Source organism: Acipenser ruthenus, chromosome 9, assembly GCF_902713425.1.
Source record: "Acipenser ruthenus chromosome 9, fAciRut3.2 maternal haplotype, whole genome shotgun sequence".
Lineage (NCBI taxonomy): Eukaryota > Metazoa > Chordata > Actinopteri > Acipenseriformes > Acipenseridae > Acipenser > Acipenser ruthenus.
The window spans coordinates 53,092,558-53,120,540 of NC_081197.1; the positions used below are offsets into that span (position 1 = coordinate 53,092,558).

The 27,983-nt window shown below is 38.5% G+C and overlaps 1 protein-coding gene across 10 annotated transcripts in view; it reads left to right on the top strand.

The window, feature by feature from the left end:
• The window catches only part of LOC117406164 (mitogen-activated protein kinase kinase kinase kinase 4), a 96,752-nt gene extending 70,341 nt beyond the window's left edge, over positions 1-26,411 (top strand). For 6 of the 10 annotated variants that reach the window (XM_059030234.1, XM_059030237.1, XM_059030241.1 and 3 more), the window contains 13 exons: positions 1,011-1,108; positions 3,401-3,576; positions 4,026-4,143; positions 8,966-9,148; positions 11,708-11,825; positions 13,549-13,713; positions 14,519-14,662; positions 17,828-17,962; positions 19,044-19,144; positions 19,711-19,860; positions 19,976-20,135; positions 21,271-21,410; positions 21,978-26,411. In XM_059030234.1, coding sequence (XP_058886217.1) covers positions 1,011-1,108; positions 3,401-3,576; positions 4,026-4,143; positions 8,966-9,148; positions 11,708-11,825; positions 13,549-13,713; positions 14,519-14,662; positions 17,828-17,962; positions 19,044-19,144; positions 19,711-19,860; positions 19,976-20,135; positions 21,271-21,410; positions 21,978-22,061 — 1,772 coding nt within the window. In that variant the 3' untranslated portion in view covers positions 22,062-26,411. The remainder of the gene's footprint in view (positions 1-1,010; positions 1,109-3,400; positions 3,577-4,025; positions 4,144-8,965; positions 9,149-11,707; positions 11,826-13,548; positions 13,714-14,518; positions 14,663-17,827; positions 17,963-19,043; positions 19,145-19,710; positions 19,861-19,975; positions 20,136-21,270; positions 21,411-21,977) is intronic. The other 4 variants (XM_059030239.1, XM_059030243.1, XM_059030236.1 and 1 more) reach the window with 3 other exon arrangements.
• Positions 26,412-27,983: the final 1,572 nt, after the last annotated feature.

Genomic DNA, 27,983 nt, shown 5'->3' on the forward strand with positions numbered 1-27,983 from the left:
ATATGCAAGCGTGTGAGAATTGGATAAGATACTTGGGAACAGGGTCATCCAAGTCTAAACTGTCAGCAGCAGTTTAAATTTCACTGTCAAACTTTGTCGCATAACATGTGACATTTTTAATATGTTAAGTATGCAATAAGTCGTATTGGCCTGTTAGTGATATACATGCTTTATGGCTATGGTTACCCATAACCAAACCCCCTAATGAGAGTCCCCCTTTATAAATCTCACATGAATAACTGTCATTAATTTCCTTTTCAATACAGGTGTTCCTTGTATAAGGGTGAACACACAAAATATACCAATGTGCACAATGCTTTCCACACAATCCTTTATACTGGGCAGACACCCATTTGTCCCCGCCTTTTCTCTCTTTTCTTCACAAAGGATCCAGAGCTCTTGAATCATCTGCTCATCCCTGTTGCTGGGAGATGTATTGTAGGAGGCTGTGTGGTCCAGTGGTTAAAGAAAAAAAGGGCTTGTAACCAGGAGATCCCCGGTTCAAATCCCACCTCAGCCACTGACTCATAGTGTGACCCTGAGCAAGTCACTTAACCTCCTTGTGCTCCGTCTTTCGGGTGAGGCGTAGTTGTAAGTGACTCTGCAGCTGATGCATAGTTCACACACCCTAGTCTCTGTAAGTCGCCTTGGGTAAAGGCGTCTGCTAAATAAACAAATAAATAAATTATTGTAATTAATAACTTCTCGTTATCTGGCCCCCTGGGTTTTCGAAGTGCACAGCAAGCTCTCTCCATTCAAAGCTGGGCTGTTAGTACAGGAGATTAACAAAACACTGAAGTGATTAGAATGCTCTGTGAGCACAGCAGTGATATTGCAATGTCTTAATCTTTGTGTGTTTAGTGTTGGATAGTGGGTGCTGGACATCTTCAGCCAGATCAGGATGCTTTGCCATAGCATTGACTGCCCTTGTTTACATTTATCTTCATCGGATAGAGAACCCTGTTTGCTTTGTCTTTTAGATTTGTGTTTTGTTTTTGTTTTTTTCCCAGCATCTTCAAAATCAGAGGGTTCCCCATCACAAAGACAAGAACATGCCTCTAAAAAGCCTGAAGAGAAAAAGGATGTTTTCAGACCAAGCAGGCCAGCTGTAAGATGATTTATTCTGTAACTAGTTTTTAAATACTTTTTTTATAAACATTTCTACACTTATTTGAAATACAAAGCCCCTGCTTTTCTTTCACCAAAGAACATGGGCAATATGTGAAGGCTAGGGAATGTAATATTACACAATTTCAATAAAATATACTGTAGGACCATAGCCCCAAAGTAAAGCATGCTTTAAGAAAAGCTATAGAAATGAAATATTCTGACTTTTTTTTGCATTTATTTATTTTTCTTTTACTCTCTGGTCTGTCAACATCAACATACGTGGCTGCATATGACCTAATCATATGACTGCTGAATGCTATAGGGAGAAGTGGTAAGCTATGTTCTTATAGTGGTTATCAAGCACCATCAGCTCATCCCCGTGAACCATTGCCTGCAATAACTTGAACTCTTTCAAAACAAAGTAAAAAGCAACATTTTGTTCTGTTAAAGCTTTGAATTCATCTTGTGGGAACAGTATGTGTTTATTGCATTCTTTTTCACTTTTATTTTTGTTAATTCAAAGAGAAAACGTGTTTTACACAAGTCTACTGAAGTTTAGTTTTAGTGAGGATCAATCAAGTAATGTATGTTGATCATTTTTATATATATATATATATATATATATATAATATATATATATATATATAATATATATATACACACACACATATATAAATAGATAGAATATATATATATATATATATATATATATATTATATATAATTAATTAATAAATAAATAAATATAAAAATGCCTAAATAATACAACTCTGCGTCATCCAATAAAATTCTTGTAATACCCCTGAACGTAAAGTGACGATACTATCGTTGGGCTTGTCATTTAAACCAATTGGAATGTGTGGTTCGTGCAGAGCAAAGCCGGCTTTCAGTCTAACCGCCACCCAGACACGAAAGCCGACTCCCCGCTCTGAGTAAATCCAACAACGTGAAGTAATGGCTCTCTCAAAGGACCACGGTACTACCGAAGAAAGACTGGCATTTGTCCAAAAGCAAAATAATCGGAACACCATAAAGAAAACTTTGACGTTCATCTACTGCAGTCCAAACTGTCAAAAATCGGTGAGTCGCGGGCAATAGAAACCATACCCACCACACAGTTCCACAGTATTATATCAGACTTTATATCTTTCAATTAAAAAAACGCGACTGTTCTGACTACGAACCCAGCACCATTAGGGGAGTCCTGTGCGGAATATTTAGACACTTAATAAAGCACCCCAGAGACTGTCGCATCAATATCAGCCCTGCAGGGATTGACACCAGCTAAGTCTCACTGATTTTAAGAGCTACCAATACTCGGGCACAGCAGGGAACGTGTTCGGTTCCTATTGCACCTTCTTTGGAGATGTTTCAGTGAACATAAGGGAGTCTCCATCAAAGCCAATGAAACACAAGAATGTCATCTACTCGCAGTCTGAAAAAACAAACCAGTGCCAGCGCCAATCAAAAAAAACGTTAAATGTTGAGTTTCCAGTTCTTGTTCGTGTTTCACAGTGCTACTCAATGTCCCACACTCCTTGGACAATGATATGATTTATTGCCACAATCATTGGCGATCTCAGAGTACTTCTTGCTCCCAGAGCTTCATCATGTTGTCTGCATCTCCCTCCTCCCAACCGATTTTTAAATGCAGTTCTCCCACAAAACGCAAGACGCATATTTCAGACAGATCCATATTACAAAAAATTGCTGTTTCAGTGTGTATAACCAGGAGAAATACCATCTCTAGGTTCTGGAGGCACTGTCCCAACAACCTCATGATGGTGTTACTCCCTTTTAATACACAAAGAACCAGCCATTATTCTATTTTGTTACCATGGCAACAGACCCTTTGTTCAGAATTCTACCCAGATACCTGGGCAAACACCTCTCGAATTTAATCTCGTCAGTAAAAATAAATAAATAAATAAATGGGGACGACTTTGAACCAAAGCATTCTTAGGAGTGTTGACAGTTACCTGCGCAGGTATAACTATGAATACAGCATTTTCCAGAGCAGCCTGTCAGTTTACACAAACAAAAGAAACAATCTCGGCCAAACAAAAACAGCTTAAAGAAGGTAAAGGACACCAGGTTTAAGAATCATAGAATATGTTTATTAAACCTGTGCCACTCGTGCATGAATCCAGTTTGCAAGACTATTTTGAGTTTGAATTTGCTAGCTCATTGGCATTCTCCTGAGCCTCATTGATCCACCTCATTCTTGTATTTTTGTTGTTCCTGTTCATGTGACACTCCGATGCTTCACAGCTGTCTCTACCTCTCATCAGGACCTTGCAGCTCTGGCCAAGGAGCTGCGTGCAGTTGAAGACCCTCGGCCTCCTCATAAAGTGACAGACTACTCCTCCTCCAGTGAAGAATCAGGGACCACCGATGAGGAGGATGATGACTTGGAGCAAGAGGGAGCAGACGAGTCCACCTCTGGTCCAGATGACTCCAGGGCAACGTATGTGAGGAGCTGTGATGGCTACATTGAACCATTTAAGCTTAGTAACAAAGCACTTTAATTTGGTGGTGCCTGAGCCATAATTCAACCACACATGTCTGTTTTGTGCTCTTGTCTAGAAGAGCAGGCTTAGTTGCCACTTTTTTTTTCTGAAAGGCCTCTAATTTTACTACGCACCTGACATTCAAGGTTTATTCAGGGAAAACGTAAATCTGTTTGTTTAGTTCAGTAAGGTGGAGATCTGAGTTTCAAAACCATTCTTATAGAACATGATATATTGTATATTTGTATCTGGTTCTAAATCCTTTACTGAACTGAATTAGGTTCAGCAACTGAAACATCAGTGCAAGATTCATTGCCAGTAGTTATTAATTTGGCAAGTGATTTGCAGGAAACGTATCTGTTGCTCATAAAACTGATCAATTTTACTGCTGGCTTGCTTTCACCAGATCGTCTAAATTGAGTAATGGCGAAACTGAATCGGTAAAGACAATGATTGTTCACGACGATGTCGAGAGTGATCCTGCTATGACTCCCTCCAAGGATGGCACTTTAATTGTCCTGGAGGTACAGTATGCATTTTTTTTTGTTTTTATTTCAGTTGATGTGTTTTAATTGTGTACTCATTAATTCACTCATTCATCCCTGTTGTTTTTTGTTTAATATGTGTTGCACTGTTTTTGTTTTGTTCTCATACTGGTAGGAGATGTGGATGGGTGACGCATGGTAATGGCTAGGCTGCAGTCAGCTCTTGAGGGACACATATTAAGTGCATGTAGAGAGGATGCCATAACCTCTGTAACTTGCAGCTATTGTTTTTGCATGATATAATCTGCAAATGCCACCCACCGCTTTATTTCCTCTTGTTTTATTTCATTTACAAAGAAAGGAAGCGAAGTGGATGTACAATACACTAATGGAATTTCTTAATTCTAAAGTTAAATCCCTCAAGAGGAGGTTATTTTGGTCCTCTTAGTATCAGTAGTGGCTGGTGGCCCCAAGAATTGGGGAAGCATAAAATACTGGCAGCGGGTCCGACTTTTTCGCGATTACATTTGAAAAGATGCTATTCAGTACAAATGCTGCAATTTACCTAAACACTTCTGTTTGTTTACTATACGATACACCAACAATGCAAAGCGCTAAAACCAGACAATAGTACCGACATAATAATAATAATAATAATAATAATGATAGACATAATATGCCTATTATAAAAATACAATTAAATCCCCAAAATGACAGACGATTATGATAAAAAAATTAAAAAATCGGTCTAATTCACTGCCAACCAACAAGCTTATTCTTCATAAATACCATGGCATTATCTATCAGACTTTAAATTGACGGAAAACCAAGAGTTGAACTTTTGAAATAAAGCACTTTACGCATTTGTATGTTTGGTTATGGTTTTAGTTTTTTTAAATTATTACCAAAAAAATGGAGAGTTACCAGTTCACTTCTCATTCTCTCTGCTGCCGCCTTCCACACAATCCACGCACGCTGGAGTTCAGGCAGAGTGAGAACAATGATTGGCAGACACAGCAGGAGACCCGCCTCCTGCCTCCTCGGTGCTGTGTTTTTTTTTGTTTGTTTGTTTTTTTAAATTTATTTTTTGCTTAAATTTGAGGCGGCAGTGCCTCCCTTGTCTACCCCATGGAGCCACTACTGCTTAGTATCTGCTGTGTCTGTTCGTTTCATGAATTATTCACTATTATATTAAAACTATACAGCAGAGCTAGAAGTTATTCAGTGGTTTTTAACCAGTACTGTTGATTCTGAACCTCCTAAGGTGGATGATTTATGCTTTAAAATAATTTGTTAAAATTGCCAGAGCAAATCTATGCTTGTACTGGTCTCTTGTTGGCCTAATATATATCAAGTTGCAGTGTTTTCTTCATAATATTATTATTATTATTATTATTATTATTATTATTATTATTATTATTATTATTATTATTATTATTTATTATTATTGTTATTATTTAGCAGATGCTTTTATCCAAAGTGACTTACAGAAAATTAAACAAAATATAAATGTATATACATTTCAGGCAAGAAATGCAAAACAATATATAAAAGTAATTATAAATAAATAAAATTGAAAAACTGTATCAATAGGAATTTACAAATACATATTGAATAAATGGGTTCTGAGACGACTTCAAAACTGAGGATAACCAGTAGCTGGTTCCAACACAGGAGGACCAGGGAAGAGAAGGAACGAGCACGGAAGGAAGGAGAGTGAAGCGAAGGCACAACAAGTCGACCAGTAGTTGATGAGCAGAGACGGAATACAAGGAGACATGAAGGAGGGGAGATAGGAAGGGGCAGTATGATGAATAGAGCGATAGTCAAGAGCAAGGGTCTTAAATTGGATGCGAGTGGAAATAGGTAGCCAGTGGAGAGTGCAATGCAGAGGGGTAGTGTGAGTAGCAGGGTTGGGGATAATACCAGACAAGCAGCAGAATTCTGAATGTTGAAGAGGGTTAATAGCTGAAGCAGGGAGACCAGCGAGGAGAGATTTACAATAATCCAATCTAGAAAGAACAAGAGCTTGGACCAGGAATGGAATAAGTAGCTGGAAAAGGGGCGGATTCTAAAGATGTTGCTAAGAAAGAAACGACAAGTACGTGTTAACGAAGAGATGTGTTAAGAATAGGAGAGGGAAGGGTTCAAAATAACACCTTGGTTTCTTGCAGAAGGAGAAAGATTGATAGCATCAAGGGAGACTGAGATCTAGGAGTCAGCGGAGAGAGTAGAAGGAAAGTAAAGGAGGTTGGATTTAGAAAGGTTGAGTGTGAGTTTCACTTACGTGTGTGTGTGTGTGTTTCTATAGTTTACCCTGCTACTGTTTCCAGTCAGTGTCCTTGTTCTGAGTGCTCTTAACTGTGCTATGCTGATTCAATCTCTTCCTGCAACAGCATGCTCTTTTAGGGCCTCCTTCCATATTGTTAAAAAAACAAAACCAAAAAAACAGGGGTAGGTGTTTGAGACCTTATCATTTGAAACATAATAGGTTTACCATATAAAAACACCATGGTGTTAAATGTAAAATCCACAAAGAGAAACTGCAAGGTAAACTTAGTAAGGTAAACGCTACAGTTCGGCACTATATAATCACATGCTTGAAGTAATGATGTAGGGGCTGAGAATAATATAGCAGAGCCAAGCACCTTGCATACATTAATAATGAACTGACCATGGAAAGTAAGGGCTAATCTGTAAGCTCAAATAACAATTGAACAGTCTCTCTTGTGTGTTTTTTCGCTGTCCCTTATCTTATTTTATTTAATTTTTTTTATAATGTTTCAATCACCCTGCTCAAATCCCTTTGCCTTGTATAATCACGTAACAAATATGGGGGCTATCTCGAGCACTAGCACTGCCCACCTTTTGGTCACCCATCCTTTATTTTTATATTTTATATAGGCAGTTCCCTTTCAAGTACGAAATGTAAGCATTACTGAATGGGTATTTACTTCCTAAAGACCCGACCTGAATAAGATATAACAAAGCTGCTCAGCTGAGCCTGTGACGCAGTCATGCCCGCCCCATTTTCCTTTCAAGAACTGACCTGACAGGAGAGCCTATTCAGATAAGTGCTTGTTACTTTTTCTGCTATAGATTTTCGCGTTTGTGTTTTTACACATTATATTAGTTTTTCTAATTATTTACAGCCTGTTTATGTCCCGCTGTGGCTTTGTGCCTTGTGTGAAGGCCGCTGCTTGAGTCTCTCCTTTCCAGGGATCAAGCAGAGTAAGTCGAATGACTTTGTGCTCTCCTCCCAGGCTGCAATAGCTCCGGCTGGAGTTATTTTATTCTCATTTTGGCTTTGGCCAAAATTACAAGATGGTTTGTATAATTTACGGTAATTGTTACTGTATTTTGTTGATTTATTTCCTCATTCTGTTTTTCTGTTTTCACACAGACTATGCACAGTCCTGACTGCAGTATGTACTGCGGCACACGTGTAGTGACAGCAGCTGCTGGGTTCAGCAGAGCTGCGCAGGACCAAGATGCTGCTTTGGTTGTGCTTGCTTGCAATCTCTACCACAGCATCTTGATGCCATTTTGGTGACAGCTTTTGCATCACCATTACAAGGGCTGTTAGTTCATTCTAACAAGCAGGCTTCCCTCAGTCTCGTCTGAGTACTCAGTGGTTTTGCCTGTAGCTTGCACAGGTAGGCATCCCTGTACAGTGCTACCCACGGTAACTGCGGACCAGTGGGTACCGTACTGCCCCTCCAGAAAAGCTCACTGCCCATTCTACCAGGGCATGGCAACTTCGTGGGCTTTATTCTAGGGTGCATCTGTCGGATGTTTGCAATGCAGTGGTGTGGGCTACTCCCCATACCTTTTACTAGGTCCTACAGACTTAATGTCGTGGATCCTCAAAACCCTCAACTTTTTGCCCTAGCTACTTGTTACTGGGGTTCCAAATGGTAATGCACAAGGCAGTCTTGGCTTAGCCTTGCAGCATTCCGGTCTTGCAGAAATCTTGCCCTTGCAATGTCTTGGGTATACTGACCCATTCGATAATGGTTACATTTCGTACTTGAAAGGGAACGTTAGGTTCTTATCATAACTTTGGTTCCCTAGACTAGAAATGTGACCATTAACCTTCAAGGTCGCTGCGTCCATGATTGTGCATGGCTTGAAAGAAAAATGATGTTGAGGTCTGTGCATGCAGTCCTTTAAACCTTCGGGTGTGGGCATGACTGTGTCACAGGCTCAGCTGAGCAGCTTTGTTGTATCTTATTCAGGTTTTGGGTCTTTAGGAGGCAAAAACCCATTCGATTAATGGTTAAATTTTTATTTCAAGGAACCAGGGTAATGACAATAACCTAACATTATAACAAATTTTCATTAGTTGCAATTGCAACTCTGGTAACTAATAGTGCTGCACGATGAAACAGTCAGAACTATTGCCCTCTGACTAGAAGCTGCATCTTGTGATAACAGGATACTGTTCAGTTTGGATTAACACAATTCACAAAGGCTCACATTCACAGCACTGCCTACTGGAGAATTACCTGTTCCATTGAGTTCAGCAGAATGAGCATATCACTTTTTTCTGGACCTTTTAAATGGAAAGTCTAAAGCCCTTGTCACATAATGGTTCTAATTGGAGGACACATCGAGAGGACTCCAACAGTATAAAAATGAATACAAAAAATGATTAACTTGCGTTTTAAGAAGTAAGTGTGCAGTAAAAAGAACATATTTGTTAAGCATGTTATTCTTTAGTTACGCTGGGCTGTTATTTAAGACCTGTTAAGACTGGTAGTTTTTGTTTTAAAAAAATTTTTTTGTTGTTAAGTTTACTAGAACTAGTGATTTTCCGCAGCTCTTGAGCCAGACCGAGTGTGCCTGTTTTTGATTACAGAGCGCAGGTGACAAAAAGCGTCCCAGCCATCCCGAGAGCAATGGCTTTGCCGGTCGCATTCACCTCTTGCCAGATCTGATTCAGCAAAGCCATTCCTCCTCCTCCACCTCCTCCCCATCCTCCAGCCAGCCGACTCCCTCCATGTCCCCTCAGACTCCCCAGGACAAGCTTACTGCTAACGAGGTATGTCTTGCACCCACACTGCTGCTGGCTGCTTTCTCGGGCTGTGCCATTTTCAATGCCTAGTGACCTAGTACCAACTCTTAGAGCAGTTCCCACCCCCCAAGAACTGTGATGCGATAGATTCTTGTTTCTTTTAGTACCCAATTCCAGTGATAGAAAACACTAAAACACGACGATATGTCTAAACCATGCTTGCCATTTTTTTTCAATGATATTTGTTTGTTTTATTTTTTAGAACTAAGGCTGCAGGTCTAATGAAGTTTAAACCTCTGTGTAAACGGTCCCTGACAATTTAAACTACAAAAGATGCTGTTGACATACAGTAATAGTATAAATACATACGGTAATGACAAGAATTGAGAACATGATTTGATCTTGAAACACATTAAACATTTTTCGTTTGCCGCTTTACACGTTTAAACTTTTACAGCCTTAAAAGGATCACTTTTTCACACATCATGCTGTATTTATTAGGGATATGCACAAAACCAGTGGCTGAAACCATTTCCTTTAACACTGTTTTTATTTACTTTTATTTCTAGTGGGATTTTTGCATAGCACACAGTGCCACCCGACTGCTGAATGTTGCAAGTGCAGCAAGAAACTTGTCAAATAAAATCTTTAAAATATATATTTTTCTGCTCACCACTTTTAGTTATAATAATAGTTTGATGCAAATGCCAGGTAAATGCTCCTGAAATTAGTTTTTATTTTTGTTATTTTAAAGTAAAGACAAATCTTTACTAAAGTGGTTACATTTTCCAATACCTGACAATGTTTTATAATCTGGGCCTCAAATGGTAGTTGGATTCACACAAGAGCTTGGTTTTTAATGACAAGGGCCACTTCTCCTGACTCCTTGAAGCAGCTGCAGTCAAATGAGGGTTTCAACAAACATCTATGCAGCTTTTGCATGAGCGCGAAGAACCATTAGAATACCCCTGGTTGAGTGCTTTTATATGTATATTAAAACCAGTCGGTCTTGGTGGTTAGTAGGTTGTTTGACGTTGTGCTTGTTGCTTAGGCAAGTGGATATCAGTAAGTAAACTCTTGTAGGTCTCTTACTGCCTGTTTCACATGGTTTTAGTGTCTTACTTGCAGCAGTTGAAATTAAAAATGACATTGCTATTAATGTTTAGAGCGTGGTAATCGTTTCAGTATACCACATTTGAGGTAATTTGTACCCCTTATCTACTGTAGTTTGCAGATTTCTCTTATGAATTGATTATTTTGTTTTAAAGCCTTTTAAACACACCTCTCGCTTAAAGGAGGAAAACAGTTACATATTCATTGTTGCAATTAAAAAAAAAAACTTAAATATTTGAAGGATCACTAAAAGATAACTGTAGGGCAGTTGTGTCAATGCCTTGGCGTTAATAGTCTTTAGTATTTCACAAGAGGGTTATGCACCGTTTTGATTAAATGTTGCAGCTCTCGGTGCTCCACAATGACCTGTTTTAAGGGTATACTATTGATCGTGTGGCTTCTGTTGCTTTTTTCTAGCTCAATCTGTGCTATATTTAAATTGGCTCGCTTGCATCAGGTTTCAGCTAACAAGGGTAGTCCGAGAATAGAGTTCAAGCAAGTGTCATCCCATTTGATTCTTGTTAATGTCACCACCTTAACACTTGCGTGCACTAAACTGGCAAGTTGTATTTCTGTTTAACATCACTCAGCCATATTTTTAACCTTTAATATCCCACTTGTGTTCTGTGTTTTTTTTTTATATTTCCATCATCCCTCTTTTTGTGCTTGTGGCTTTTTTTTTTTTTTTTTTTGAACAGTGTTATTTGTGACTGTAATTGCATGTTCCTTTCACATGAAACCCTTATTCAAGTCATGTGTCTTTCTTTTGTATTCCCAAGTCGGAGACCAGGTGGCCAAAATGCTGCTGGTTTCTGGCAAGCACTTCCTTTTTGTGAAGTTGTTTTTGAAGGATTTGAACCCAATATTAGACAGCATATCCACGGCTTAAATTAGTGTTTTTTGGGGCGACCTGAAATAGGTTTGATGTAAATCCTGGTGTTACAGCTGCCATATGATTTTACCAATTGCAGACAAGGCCTAATTTGCCTGTTTGTTAGTTTAGTTGTGCTGCTTGAGAGCAAGTTAATCTCATGGGACGGAAAGACAAGCACGTCCGGAGGACAACACAGATCTGGCAGTGCCACTGCAGAACCACAGGCGCCCTATCGGCCACAGGGGTCCCTGGTGCGTGGTGAACTGTGGATTCCCCTGCCGACCTAAGCCCTCCCTACACGGGCGGCGCTTGGCCAATTGTGCACTGCCCCCTAGGAACCCCCGGTCACAGTCGGCTGTGACATAGCCTGGATTCTAAGCAGCGATCTCCAGGCTATAGGGCGCATCCTGCACTCCACGCGGAGCGCTTTTAATGGATGCGCCACTCGGGAGCCCAATGGATTAAAGCTTCTTGAATAAGGTCTCGTGCAATGTATTTGTTTTCCTGAGAAGGGCAAATTTGCTTTGGTATTTTTTTTTTTTCAAACTGTTCTTGTGTGCATGTGGAGTGTCATTTCTGATTGGACCTTTCTGTTCCAGACCCAGTCAGTTAGTAGCACACTACAGAAACACAAATCCTCCTCCTCATTTACACCCTTTATTGATCCACGGCTGCTGCAGATTTCTCCATCCAGTGGAATGACTCTAACATCTGTGGGTAAGTACCGTTTGTAGGAGGGGGACGTGGCCTGTATAGAGAATATATACATTTATTAAAAGAATATTTGACAGCTTACAACAATATTTTCATATCATCCAGTCAGTAATTTTCAGAGCTTTTCTATAGGTCAACATGTAAAAGCTATAATGTTTAAGATAATTTGTAGACAATAATATGAAACCCTGCAGTGAATGGAACATTTATACTACCTTAATATTTTGCTACATCTGTATACAGGAATTCCTTCTTAGGAGTTCTGCTCCCTGAGCATAAGTAAGTGTCTTTTGGAAGCACTCATTTAACTTGATGAAATTTTCCATTGCCAAGTTATTAAAACCTATATTATAAATATACAACACAGAACTGACACTGAGTGGGTTTATAACCTTAGCAGGGTATGTGTATGTTTACTTCATGCCAAAAGTGTTGCATCAAAGAGGATTTTACAATTTGAGACAAAAAAAGATAGATAGCAAGTTTTATTTGACTTTATGAAGCAAAATTAGTTCATTCTGTAGGGTGATGCAAAACTTTTGGTCATAGCTGTAGTTTGTAGCTTACCATGTTATAAAGTGCAAGGAATGGATGTCGGAAGCTGATTACACACAGTCTTGAAATGGAAGTTCACAGGCATACTTCAGTTCCCTGGTATATAACTAGGCTTGCTACTTCTCGATATAAATCGGTGAAGCTCATTAAACGTTGAATTCCCCAAAAAATACGAGTTTGACTGAAATAAATGTTATATACGATAAACGTCGGTAAAACCACTCGCTATTTATTTTCTTACCAAAAATAATCCTCTCTAGTTTGTGTAGTTTCTATACTTGCTGTCTGTCCTGTCTCCATTCCGCTCTGAATGGCTGGGGGTCACTGTCAGTCATCTCAGTGGTCTGTTTAGTACTGTAGTTTCATCCTGTTCTGACAGATCTCGTTGACTGAAGCAGTGCTAGAATGCTCTCATTTGCCAGCTACAGCGCCTGTCATTCAAAGCGCCTACTTTGAAATTAGCGGGTTAAGGTGTACGTACTAGTTTGATTTGAAAATGGGGCACAATACCCTAGCCGACGGCTGAAGTCTCTGTGGCAGGACGAAGCGGGCCTGTCTGCCCTGCCTTCCAGTGACTCTGAGTCCAGCTGTGCTGAAGCAGGAGAGGGGGAGCTCAGACTCTGAATAATAAGTGCAAGTTAGTTCTGTTCAACTATCTAATGTTTTGTTCTGTACATATTTTTTACTCGTAAATTTATGCTATAAAGGTCGGTGTAATACACTTTTATGTGCTGCATTTACTACGGTTTATTTGGCTGTGACCAAATGTTATTTCAATTAGAATGTTGGTAACCATGGTTTTGTTTCATGTTGAATATTATAAAGGGCTTTCGCTAAATGACTTTTCAATGGTATAAAAATGTCTGGGGTTTTATTTAAAGCATAAAGGTCGATTTCACCCATTCTCTGCTTGAATTGAAAAATAACGATCGAAAACAAAAACGGTAAATTCTTTCTAAAATAAACGTTGATATTAATTGTCAATTTGGCAAAAAAATAAAAATCGAATAGTAGCAAGCCTATATATAATGGTGTAATGCATTGAATACCTTGCAGGGATCAGGTTTATTGAACTGTATTGCATCATCACTTGTATGATACTCTTATAGAATACAGCTTATGTAAACCCCCCCCCCCCCCCCCCCAAAAAAAAATTTGTTTTATTCCACAGTAGGATTTGAACCTATAAGGCCGGATGCTCTGAGACAGGATCCTACAAGGAAGGGGTCAGTGGTTAATGTGAATCCAACCAACACTCGACCTCAGAGTGACACCCCAGAAATCCGCAAATACAAGAAGAGGTTCAACTCGGAGATCCTGTGTGCTGCATTATGGGGTATTTATTTATTTTTTTGGGGGGTCAACATTTCAATTAAAAGATAGCAATCTGGTGTGTGTACATAACAAACGATGAGCTGCTGAAAGGAGAAGACCAGACAACCCTGTGAGAGGCAGGCAGAGAAAGCTCAGAAAGTATCGCGTTTCAAAATGGCAAAGCATGAATTGACATTTACTGCTTCAGTTGGAGAATTGATGCTGTTCTTTTTCTTTTGTACTTCCTTCCTTGTCCTCCAGAGGGCTCCCATAGTCCAACTTTCATAACTACTTCCCGGTAACTGTGAAAGCCATTTATTTTATTTAAGGCTTTTTATAAAATGAAAGAGTTGTTCCAGCTGACAGTAAAGTCAAGATTAAAGAAATGTGAAAGTGAACAAACTGCAAAATATGTAGGATTTTAGTTTGCGTCTAGCTTTGTATGACAGTTTTTCTTCATTTGCAATGTAAATTTAATGTAGTGGTGCCTGGCTCTGAGCTTACCTGCAGCACAATTAGCGGCACTGATTCTTGGTCACTTTATCTGCACATATTGTGCTGTCTTTAGAAATGAACAGCAGGGGTTTCATTTTTTGCAGTAGTAGTAGTACTAGTAGTAAATGCTTTCATTTGGTGGAAGATGGCCCTGTTTCTGCAGAGGAACATGTCTCTGATACATTCACTTCCCGTGAGATATACTACTGGGTCCTTGCCACCAACACAAGCTGAAAACTTACCGAAATAAAAAAAAATTGTCAAGGCTGACATTTGTTTCACAATCAGTACACTAATGAATGCAACTTTCTTTTGTTTGCTTTTGTTCTCAGGTGTCAATCTGTTAGTAGGTACTGAAAGTGGCCTGATGCTGCTGGACAGGAGTGGGCAAGGGAAAGTGTATCCATTGATTGGCAGGAGGCGCTTTCAACAGATGGACGTGCTTGAAGGCTTGAATGTCCTGGTGACAATATCAGGTAAGTTTGTCAAGTAACTTTTGAAATCCTTTATTTCCAAGACTTGGTTTACTGTTTGGAAGAGCCTACTCTAGCATCTCCTGTTGTATCAATTTCATTATGAGAGTTATTTGCAGTGAATGGGACATTTTGCAAGCAAGAATGACACTGCCTTTTTTTCAACTTAGTCACGTGTGAATTTGAAATCCAGTCAGATCTTTAATTTTAAAAGTTATCAAATGGCATTATACTTTTTTATGTAATCTAAACATTGATCATAAGTTGTTATAGTATGGTTATTTGAAAATAAAATGTGTATCAGGGACAGATAAATCCCCCAGGACTACCAAAAATTAGGTCCGGACCACCGAACTGTAATATAGTAACCAATTAATCCAATCGTGATTGGTTCATGCCTTAGATTCATGACATTCCATTTTTTTTTTTTAATAAATCATACATTAGTTGCTTGCTAGTTCAGTGACATGACTGATAAACCAATCAGAGCAGGGAATTTGCTTTATACTTAAGTAGAATGGCGCTGGCGATATACAGTGATTGCAAGTATACGGTAGGCTACTATATTTTACCAGAGTTATGGCTGAGATAATATACATATACAGTATATATAAAACAAATGAATAAACAGGAGAGAACACGGTAACCTCAGTGGCTATCACAGTGTTACCAAGGTGCAGGGACACCGGAGCTCCAGCACAGTAGAAAGTTAACTGAACAATTAGCTAACGGTATTGTGAGGGAGCCCCCTCCACATGGTAATGTCTTTTATAAAGTGTGCAATGCATTTGTACTATTTTAAATGTATATCCTGACGTTACTGTTGTTTTTATTAAGTCAGCAGAAAGTCGTGCTCATGTTTATATTCTGTGTACACGTTTAGGCCACCAAGTTTGTGTACTGTACTACTGTATATTGACTGTATAAATAATAATAATAATGTTTTCAAGACATTACACTTGCAGAGTTTAGTTACTGATAATGTGCAGTGGATAGTGTGAGTGCACAGCGTAAAGAGACAATTATTTTTATATTTGTTTTATAGATATTTTTGTGAAATATTTAAAAATATATAAGTAAATGGTACAAAATTGTTTAGCTAATGAAGACTGGTAAAAGGTGGGGCTAGGATCTATAAATGGCACAGGTGAGGAAAAATAAAAACAACACCACTACGACATGTGCATAATTCCCACAGTCCATTTAGGACCCAGAACAGGATTGTTTTAATTTGTTACGCAGTGAATATTTTAAAACCTAATGATGAGATATTGGTTGGATCAAAAACCCAGACTGTGAGTCCCCAGGGCTGATAGTCTGGGAAAATAATGCAAATGATGCAGTCAAACATAATTCCCTACATTTTATAAGGAAACTATTAGCCCATTATTGTTTGGTAGGTTGTTGGCAAACTTAGGCAGTATCTGGTTATATATGCTAAAAACAAAACATGTTTTAGTGGCCCTCAGAAGTGATGTCGGATTTCTTTTCTGAACCTTACCACCTCACAATTGTATCTGTCTACATTTTTTTAATGGTGCGTAGCGTTAAATGGAAACGTTTATCTACTGAAAAATGTGGGCTACCAAAATTTGTGATGGGCTACCATAGTTTACCTTTTGGTAGCCCATCAGTCTACCACTCATAGTAGTGATTTGTCCACCCCTGTGTGTGTACTGTATTTTGAACTGCGAGCTGGAGAGAAATCGACAATACCAGGCACTACACCTTTAAATAAGTGAGGGATGATGGTTTGTGGTCTTTGTGTTAAGTCACTTGATTGCAGTCTGAAACAATCTCTGCACTCACTTATACAGTGCTGTTGGAGAAGCTTGGCAGGAAGTGTTGCCATCCAAAACCGTGACTGAAACTGACTAAAAAGGAAGTTGAGCAAATATGTAATATGCAAGACACATAATTTAACAAAATAAGGTCTTGATAGAAAATTTCCTTTTTTTAAAAAAGAAAAAAATAACACTTTAAATGTATTTGCCGTGATTCGCAAATAAAATATATGGAAAAAGGAAAAACCTTGATTATTTAAGAACCTTTTAAACAAGGTCACTAAACATAATGCCTGTCTACAGTCGCAAGTGCATTTCAAATACACAGGCTGACTTCAATATTGTAGCCCTTTTTAATGTCCCTCAATCTCCTTCATTACTACTGTACAGTACAAAAGATTAAGAGACATTTGTTTTATATTTCATGTAAAAAAACAGGATTTTTAATTGTGGTGCCTCTAAAAAATGTAATTATTGTTTTGACAGTGGAGGCTGCCACAATAGCATGAAACGTAAGCTCTGTGAAATGTATTCAGGGCATCTGAGACCTGCCTTTAGTTGGGCCAGTGTTACCAGATTGAATCAGCGTTTTGTTTTTGACCCTTAGCTCCAGAAGTGAAAGGCTAGTACCGTCTAGTAACCCAAAATACAACTTTGCAAAATGTTTAACCAAAGAACACATGAAGTGCTTTCTGACAGGCCCGTCAAGAGAAATGTGGTGTGTGTGTGTGTGTGTGTGTGTGTGTTTTTTTTTTTTTTTTTTTTTTATAATTACAAGTCAAATATGAAATGTTGACCTGTTTGACATCCCGACATTTATACTTATTACTTTTATAATTTATAGATTCAATGTATATCACTTTGATTACTGTGTGATTGTTTATCCCTAATTATGCTCTACAACATTTAAAAACGAAACCTTTACGGTACTTTCAGAATGGCTTGGGTCCCCGCTCGTTCTGCTGCTTCTGATACACTGGCTGCAGCGCCGAGAAGGGCCAGTCAAACTTAAATGCGCATCACTTATTCCCACCCCTATGTCTCTGAAGCCACACATGATAGGTTAATAATTCAAAGAGGTATGTCTTCCTGAGACATAGCATTAACCAATCATTGGCTTTGAGCGATTGATAGGTGGTTACGTCTTTTGAAATACTGCCTCAGGTTCCAATTGGCAAAGTTGCTGTCAATCAGGTCTGTAGAAAGCTTGCAATTTATTATTTTACTCACCAAATTATCAAAGAAAAGTACAGTTATTGCCCCCCCTCCCCCCCCGTCAGCGCTGCTTTCAGGGGATACAATGTGTTTCCAAGTCTGAACAGCATCTATTCAATTCGTCAGTAGTGGCAGCAAGTGTTCATGTCGCATTTACATTTTTTCCTAGGCAAGAAGAACAAACTGCGAGTGTATTACCTTTCCTGGTTAAGGAACAAGATTTTGCATAATGATCCTGAAGTGGAAAAGAAGCAGGGTTGGACAACAGTTGGTGATTTGGAAGGCTGTGTGCACTATAACGTTGGTATGTCCTATTCATACATGTTGTTTCTCTATTTGTAAGATTAATCTACTATCCTAAGTTTTATAGAGAAAAGACTGGAAGTCATCTTAATAGCCAATTTTAATTAAGTCACTTTTAAAACTATACATGGCTATTTTAGTGAGTTTGCGAGTGCCCTTTGTTAAAGGTTTTTTTTGGTATAAAAAGACTGAAAGGCTCCCCAGTTGTAATTTTAGTTAATTGATTTCAAGGCTGATGGGTTGAATTTTAGCAGAGATTAATTTGTGTTGCATCTGCACGTGTCCCTGCTGGATCCCTTAAATGCTGAAAAATAAATTGTTCCAATTGTTTTACATGTTTTTTATATTTTAGCTATTTTGATGATCAGTTACTGGAACAACGCAAATTAATCTTGCTGTTTTGACCCTCCTCCCTGCTATAAGAAATCTTGAATACATCCCAGTAGCACTATGTAATTTGAAGCACAAAAGTATAACAGGCTTTATTTTTTCACCAACTCAAGAAAAACAATCTTCTTGTCACAGTGAGAACTGCTCAGCCCATACTTTTTCAGAAAAGCTGGAAGCTTTGCTCCCAAACTGAAAAAATAATCTTTAATAGCTGTGCTGTGTTACTCGGTTAATGAAAAGATGCATTAGTGCTTTCAATATCACGTTATTTACTGCAGTGGGAAATATAAGACTCAGCTCCTAAACAAGGGCTGTAACCAGGTAATAGTCTGAGGCTTTTCATGCCTTTCACCTGCTCCATCCCAAGTGAAATTAGCTCCCCAGTAGATATAACTCCACATTGCACTACCACAACAATTTTAGCACACTTGTCAGTCTCTGCTTGAGAGGGGCCCTTAACTGAAAAGCATGGGGTGTTCAGGATTGAGGTGAGATGTTGCCAGTCCTTAGCCTTTCATGAGTATTCAAAAGCAATTCACAATTTTGAACAATACATTGTGTTCTGCTGGCCACATTGATTCAACTGGCCATACAGACATCACAGCTGTACAAGTATTGATGGACTGAATGGCCTCCTCTTGCTTTGAACTTATTATGTTTTAATTAATGGCATGCCTTTCTTTTCTTCACAGTAAAATATGAGCGAATCAAGTTCTTAGTGATTGCTCTAAAGAATTCTGTGGAAGTCTATGCATGGGCCCCAAAGCCATACCACAAATTTATGGCCTTTAAGGTAAGGAGCAAAATCAATAATTTTCTAGTTACCTACAAGTTGTTTAACCCAATATGTGTGTGTATTTTATTTTATTTATTTATTTATTATTTTGTATTTAATTAACAGTAGTGAGTTTTTAGTGTACATTTTTCCCTTTTATTTATTATTATTTGTTTATTTAGCAGACGCCTTTACCCAAGGCGACTTACAGAGACTAGGGTGTGTGAACTATGCATCAGCTGCAGAGTCACTTACAATTACGTCTCACCCGAAAGATGGAGCACAAGGAGGTTAAGTGACTTGCTCAGGGTTACACAGTGAGTCAGTGGCTGAGGTGGCATTTGAACCGGGGACCTCCTGGTTACAAGCCCTGTTCTTTAACCACTGGACCACACAGCCTCCACTAACTATATTCGTACAAAGAGTGTTCTATCTTTTCAACGTCAGTATTGCCTCTTGGTTTCAAATAGTGTGGTTTAAGTTTTACAGCATGTGATGGCTGAGATCAGGATGACAATGGGGGAGGGGCGGGGGTGGGGGCGGGTGGGTATTGCAGATATTAACATGCATTTTTTCCCTTGCAGTCTTTTGGAGAATTGATACACAGGCCACTGTTGGTGGATCTGACGGTTGAAGAAGGGCAGAGATTAAAAGTGATCTATGGCTCCAGTGCTGGCTTCCATGCTGTCGATGTGGACTCAGGGACGGTTTATGACATCTACCTGCCAACACATGTGAGAGAAGCATTTGTTTGTAGTCTTGTGCGACTAAGGAGCAAATTAGTCATTTGTTATTTCCTTTCCCTTAATGTTTTCTCATTGCAATGTTTTATTTGTTGTTTTTTTTCAGATCCAGAGTAGCATTCAGCCACATGCTGTCATCATCTTGCCCAACACTGATGGAATTGAACTGCTGGTGTGTTATGAGGATGAAGGAGTCTATGTGAACACTTACGGAAGGATCACCAAAGATGTGGTTCTGCAGTGGGGAGAGATGCCAACCTCTGTTGGTATGTAGATAGCGTTGAACAACTAATATACCTTTCAGACGATTTTATAAAACACATGCCTTCTGTAAACTGAGTCAAGAAGGAAGATAAAGGAACATAAACTAAAATTGCTTTGGATGAAAATGTGTGTGTTTGCTCTTGGAGTAGTATTTTGTTATAGACGGGCTATTTTGACCTGATGATTTCAGTCACAGAGAAAGGTATTTAAAAAAAATAAATAAAGAATTTAAAAATAAATATTCAAAAGCTGTTTAGAAAGTCACGATCCCAGTGACTAGAATATAGTGCACATAAGGGATATCGAATGGGATATCTGCTATCCCCTAGCTCCAAAATCAGGAGTGATGCACAACTGGAGCAGCTGTTCATGGTACAATACTTTCCATTTTGAGAAATCGTAGCATTTTCTTTTATTTATTTTTTTGCAAAGTGAGTAGTAACTGATTTAGTCATGGATCTTGAGGAAAGATTTGAAACCTGCAGCAACCTGTCTGACACAGTTCTGCAGTGTTACTGTATGATTTACCTGACAGATGGTGATCAAGGTTAAAGAGTTGAAAATATGACATGAGGTATGATATACTGTTGGTATGCAATCATGGATTCTGCCATTACCAGACCATGCCAACTAAACCATGCCCCAAGCAACCTGCTGTTATCATAAGTCAGTCACTACCTCCTGTACTACAGGGTTATTCAGAATTAGCACAACCGTCGCATCAACAGGTACGTGGAGGAAAAATATCCGACAGACACCCTGTGACCCGCCGTTTGTCCACCAGAGGGTTGTTCAGGTAAAGAGAGGCTGGAGGCCTGCAGTTCCTCAGACCTCACAGCCTCTACTGCGCAAATTATTAATCGTCCTGTATATACCTTCAATCTTTCTTAAACTGCTTAATGCTGATTCATATGAACTTATAATGGTTTGTCATATTGAAGACTTTATACCTCAGCTTTAATCAATGTTCCCCACCTTTACTCCAAAATTTTTTCAGGATTCTTTCCTAGTTAGATCATTAACGCTAATCTATGAATATTATTTAAGTTCAAAATGCTGTCCTGCTCTAGCTGTGTTACACCTGTCTGCATGTTTAATGGTAGTATATATTAATCTTGCATTCTTTTCCTTTTGCAGCATACATCCGATCCAATCAGATCATGGGCTGGGGAGAGAAGGCCATTGAGATTCGTTCAGTAGAGACCGGCCACTTGGATGGTGTTTTCATGCACAAACGGGCACAAAGGTTAAAGTTTCTCTGTGAAAGGAATGACAAGGTTGGTGCCCCTTGATTCTGCTTTTGGGGGGGGTTTGGGGGGGGGGAGTGTACATGCGTCCTGATAAAATTGGTTCAACATATTGAAGATGTATTGTATGAGCTTTATACATAGTCTACATCTTTTGAGCTGAGAAAAAAAAAACATCTTTCCAGTGTCTGTCTTTACAGCAGACAGAAGCCCTGTTTCTAGTTTAAAGTGGCGTGTTCAATTGACTGAAGGGTTTGTAACGGAGGTTCACTGTAGAATGCGTAACATCTGCAACATTCTAATTTGTCCGATTATCGGGGTAGTAAATAATTTAACAAAATACACAACAGGACTTCCCCGTGTTTAGTCAGTTCCTTAGATTAATTTTTGACCAGGATTTACCAGGGATGTTTTAATCTGACAATTTAAAACATTTACAGTACAACAGCCAAGGAAATTTCTAAAGCATTGTGATTAACAGAGACACACTGGGGTATTCCTGGGAACTTCAGATATAAAGCATGTTGGACTGACAATGCTGAAGTGAAACTTGCCTAGCTTCTTTATTTTAAATCACTTTCCTCCTTTTTCTTGCAGGTCTTCTTTGCCTCTGTGCGTTCTGGTGGGTCTAGCCAGGTTTACTTCATGACTCTTGGCAGAAGCTCCCTTCTCAGCTGGTAGAAGATGAAAAACAGATTGAACAAAATGGACAACCAGTCTTAAGATCTGAAAATAAAAAAAACACAAAAAACAACCTTGAACTAATCTACAACTGGAGAACAACCTGCACTGAGGCCAGGCATTCTCTGCAGCTGTCACTTGGTGATAATAGATTTTAGAATAAATTAAAACATAAAGGCTGTTAGGCCCTTGGTGCTGTTAGAAAATGACTGTCAGATGCCAAAAGCACTGTGGCTCTGACACATTAGCCAGCAACACCTCATCTCAGTTGCAGATTTCCTTGGCTTCAGACGACTCTACTTTGTTGATTTGAGAAAACAAGAGCCCTATCATGAGTAATGTAGTTGGATAAACATTAGACACGCAAGTGCAAGCAGGGGAGGGTGTCTGTTGTGGTAAAGAGGGATACAATCTAAAGTATTAATACTATAGCGTATTTAAATGTGTGTTATCTTTGGTAGTGCGGCAATGCAAAGACCGGATGAAGGTAGAGGTTTTAGTGTTTTTATATATAAAACAAATAAAAAGGCAAAAAGGAGGTGTTAAGCATCAAAAGTGAAAGGGGGATAGTTGGTCTTTTTCTGTGCATCAGGTTGTGCCTGAATGCTGAGGAGTGGAATCAGGTTGTTCGCATAAGTTCTGTGTTGGGCCGGGATGGGGTTACATCACAGGGCAAAGATCCTGCTTTATTTTAAGGACTGACTTTTTTTTCTTTTTTTTTTCCCCACAAAGTGCAACTTACTTTTTTTTTTTTTAAGAAAAGGTTTCCCAGACTGCAGTTTATTTTTGATTATTATTATAATTATTATTTGTGTGCCTACCTCATTGTTGAAATCCACGACTTAAGAGGTGGTTTAATGTTTTGTATCTAAAGAAGAAGAAAAAAAACAGTCTCTTAAATGTTTTTCAAACCAAATTCTGAACATGTTTGAGTGTTATAAAGGAAGGGGCTGACACAGTCAAACCAACGGACCATTGTAATGTTGAATACCCAAAGGCACTGATGGCAGAAACTGACAAGATACTTGCATTTATTTTTATGAATGGGGAAACATATAATGGCAAATATTGTACTTGGTTATGTGTAGCTAATAAAGAGGAAACTGATTTTTAATCTGCTAAATCTGAATTTTGTAGCATACAGGTAACTGTACTAGGCTTCTAAACTATGTGTAGTAGAAATCCAGTGGTTGTCTTTTCAATGAATGCAATGCACTAAATCTCAAGAATGTAGTGAAATACTGCTTCTCAGTAAATGGCATAACATTTCCCTTTTTAGATGCAAGATCCCAGTCCAGAAGCATTTTTTAAATACAAGTGGAACAGTTTTGTTTTGCAAAATTGTTAACATTTATAATTGTGTGTCTGCAGATTCTATGTTGTTTTAACTGTCTGTTAATTTCTTGAGAGACCTAAAGTGTGTCATACTTAGGTGATGTAACAATACAAATGATCCTACCATAGGTTCCTTTTCAGGTACTGTGTCAACAGCTGCCTTAAGCTGTTCATTCTGTGAACAGTATCTCAGTGTTTCTATAGGGCTTAGTCAATCAAAATATTATGAGAACAGCATGACATGCAGGACTTTTATAATTATTTAACTTGTTCAAATGGTAGGTCATATAAATAACTTATAAAGATTAAGCATAACTGGTTCCCCACCTCATAAAATCTATTTAAATAACATCTATCTAGATTGTGAAATACTACTCAAAATGCATCTTTTGAAGATGTGTTGTGTTGGAAGCCCTAAATGAAGAGGCTAGAACCCACCCAACCACACCTAAAGAAAAAATAACAGGGAAAGGTGTACTTCAACAAGCTTGCACTGCCCGTCTTCAGATTGCAGTAACAACATTAGGGTTCTTTTTTTTTTGGTTTTGCTTTTGTTTTTAAGCACCGAGGCAGAGGACTTCTTGCAAATGCTAAAATTAAGGAAACCAAGATATTTGTGATATGAAAAAGGGACTTGATTGTCAAAGACCTAAAACCATTAACCAAACAGATTTTTTTTATGTTGTTGGCACTGCACTTGCAGTCACACAAAGTAATTGAACCAGTTTCCTGTATGCGAAAAACTTTTTTGTACAATAGATGTGTATAAGGTCTTAATGGTTTAGTCCCTACAACAATCCTCTCTCTCTCTCTCTCTCTCTCTCTCTCTCTCTCTCTCTCTCTCTCTCTCTCTCTCTCATATATATTTTATTCCTGGTTATTAAAATAAGGCCTTTCTGAGAAGTCTAATTTACCATTAGCAGAAAGCTGTTGAAGTTTAAAGTACAGACCATGTTCTCAGCAGAGTGTGTGACTAGCAGCTCCCACTGTAAGAGTTACATGTTTAACAGTATTACAAAACCACTACACAGAAAAGAGAAATAATTCGAAGAACTCTCTTTAAGCATCATTGCTTTTATATTTAGTTAAGGAGCTTAATGATAATTCATTTTTATTTCTGTATTTTAAGTAACCCTAATTATGACAAGTGTTTTTAATCTTATGCACATGTTCTGTTGAGAAGATGTTTACAAAAACAATGTTTTGTTACACTAATGTGCATCACGTATTTATGGTTTATTTGAAAGCAACTTTGTGTTTTGTATTATTTTAAGTACACTTTTTTGTGATTTATAACCCTAAACTCTGCTGATTTTAAAGATGATACAAAATTAATTACTAATTATCTAGCTGCAAAGCAGACCAGTTACAGGTAAATGTTTTCATCCGTTGTTTCTGCCACGCTTATGTCTTCTGTGTATTAAGGAAATTCCTGTATTTTCCTGAAGGTCATTTTTTTTCTTGAATAAACTCGAAGTAATACACCTTTTTTGTTTTTTTTTTTCATTTGTTTTAGATTTTAAATCGGTGTGTTTTGGAAGTATCATTTCTCTACATTCTTGAGGTTAATTTCCCCCATTAGAAACTATTGGTAGCAAGAATCTGCACCTGTAATGTCATTGACAAGAACATCAACACATTGACCATCCTATTCAAGTAACAACTGTGGGTGCCAAACATACAGTACCTGCACTGCCTTGACCTTGATTGATCAGTTTAAACAGAACAAGATTTTTTCTGACATGTACTAATGTGATCTTTTCCTTTACAAGTATGAAATCTAACCATTACCGCATGGGTATTTACCTCCTAAAGACCCCAAACCTGATATTGATATATACCAAAGCTGCTCAACGAGCCTGTGACAGTTATAGCCCTGCCCCCGAGGGCACAAAAAGACTGCGTTCGCAGATCTCCGTGCCATTTTTCTTTTCAAGAGTGACCCGATCGTAGATCCTGGGGCCCGTTTCACAGAAGTCCTGCGATTGCGATGAGGTTGCAAGTATGCAGAGGTCGGCACTGTGTGCATTTCATGTAGCACTTCTCAAGTGCAGCCGCATGTGACCAATTTGGTAAATGCACAATGGCAGAGTTGCAAAGGAAGGCTAAGTTTTTGTTTTTTTTTTTTTTTCAAGGAAAAAAATTATTGAAATGGCTGGTCGACACATCCGTTCTGTTTTGGCAAGTTATCTGGAAGTTTGTCACGAAGAAAAAAAAAAAAGTTGCGATGATCACTGATGCAGTAAACACTGTTGGGGAGGAGCAAAAAAATGTAGCTGAAATAAAGATGGATAGATCTAGCGATCAGAACGAAATTTAAAAGGAAAAAGCTTTAAAATTAATTGAGAAAAACCAAAATCCCTCAATGTGTTGACAGAAACCTGGAGCTGTGTAGAAGTGACAGGCTATACTTTGAAGTTCCATACATACATACATACATAAGGAAAGCCCTTCAGCTGTGTTTATATATATATATATATATATATATATATATATATATATATATATATATATATATATATATATATATATATATATAAACGCTTTCTACACCACTGAAAAGGGGCTTTTGACCGAACTGTATGTAGCCAGCTAAGCGCACTCGCTACCTTTTATTAGTCTATTAAGGGGCATACCTGATAATCAAGCTGTGTTTAGCCTCATTATTTAACTTTGTGGGGCTTTGTTATTCCTTTGGTGAACTGTAGCTGAGGTGAATTGATGAAAAAGTGCTTTTTGTTTCCCTGATTTGGGGTTCTGGCAGGTTTCATTTAGATAGTCTTTATCCAGTAAGGAGACGCTTGTCACTTTTTGTCACTGGAGTTTGGTCCATTTTATTTATTTGTATCATGTTTGTGTTATTTAACTTTATTCTACACATTTAATTTTGTTGTTGTTCACAGAATAATTGCTGCAAGGCAATCTGCCCAATAACGCTGTTATCATACTGAATAAATCTGTACTTTTGGTATATGATTGTATTTAGTAAATAAACTGTTTGTTTTTACAACTTGACCTTGCCTCAGTTACTGTTTTCAGCCACATAACTTTGGGTTACATGCCATTAAATAAATCATTTTTTTTGTTTAAGCCCCTTGTATATATCCAAAAAAAAAAAAAAAAAAAAAAAAAACATTTTTGTATACTGCATTTCCCTTTCAAGTATGAAATGTATCCATTACATAATGGGTTAACTTTGTTTACCTGAAAATTCTGAGACTTACCAAAGCTGTCACGCAGTGACCGGCAACGTTATCACACCAGTCTGCACCCCTCCTGGGAGAGACTAGACTCCGTGGTGACTGTTGTACAGCGCCAGTTTCTTTTCGAGCAAGCTGCAGAGACCCATAGTTTTCAAATGAATTCATCGAAAGCTAAGTCTTTTTTTACGGATTTATTTTTTTAAACTTCTATAATTTGAATATATGTTTCCTTGCGGAATTAATTGCTGAATTATTTTATAATTTAAGCTTTTTTCCCCAGAGGTCTTGAATGTGTTTTTTTGAGTCCGTACGCAGCCTGTGGCACACCGGGAGCCTGCGGCTTGCCTGCACCTCCCCCCCACGGATCATTCCACTCTCCTCTCTGTGTCACCATTCACTCCGGCTGGAGTTATATCTTTTTTCAAGCTATCTGGGCTCAGATAGTCTTGTATTAGTGCTACTGCGGCTGTGGTACCTAGTCTGGGCTCAGGCTAGTGTGTGCACTTTTCTATTGTGTATATAGTATACACTTTTATTTTAATGTACAGTGTCTGTTATTACTGTATTATGTTATAGTGGTAGAAACTGCCTGTGTGTCGCTTTCTCCACTATATTTGCTTTCCAGGTGCAGTACGTGAGTTACTGTTTTTTTGAGCTAGCAACGTTATCTGGAACCAGATTGTGTTTGCTGACTAGCTTTCCTGTACGAACACTCATACACCGACCTATCGGAGAGCTTGTCTGTGTTTATGCCGCAGTGGTGGACAGCTTTTAGCACCACACTGAAGGCTTTTTAGCTCTGGCTGCGGTACACCTGTTGTTGTTGCCACTGGTCTGTGTGGTTGCTTTGAGCCCCGCTTGCTACCACCGCAATTGCTGGCGCGAGTGCCACACCGCCCCCGGCTTGTAACCAGCACCAACAACGACTGGTAGTAATAATAATAATAATAATAATAATAATAATAATAATAATAATAATAATAAACCTTATTTTGTATAGTGCCCTTAAAAGCAATCATCTTGGATCACTTCACAATTAATAGTACAGCAAAAAATAAAAAGATTATACATAAAGCACAAGGAAATAAAACAATCATAAAAATCATAAGAACGCCTTTCTAAAAAAGTAAGTCTTTAAATTAGCTTTATAAACACTCAAAGAAGCTGAGTCCCTGATCTCTAGTGGAATAGAGTTCCATGATTTGGGGGCATAGCAACAGAAGGCCCTGTCGCCCATAGAGCGCAGGTGAGCAGACGGGACACACAGCAGTCTGAGATCAGCAGAGCGGAGGTTGCGAGTGGGAGTGTAAAAAGATAAAAGATCTGACAGATAATTCGGAGTTAGCCCATGAAGGCCTTCCTGATGTCCAAATGGAACGACGGT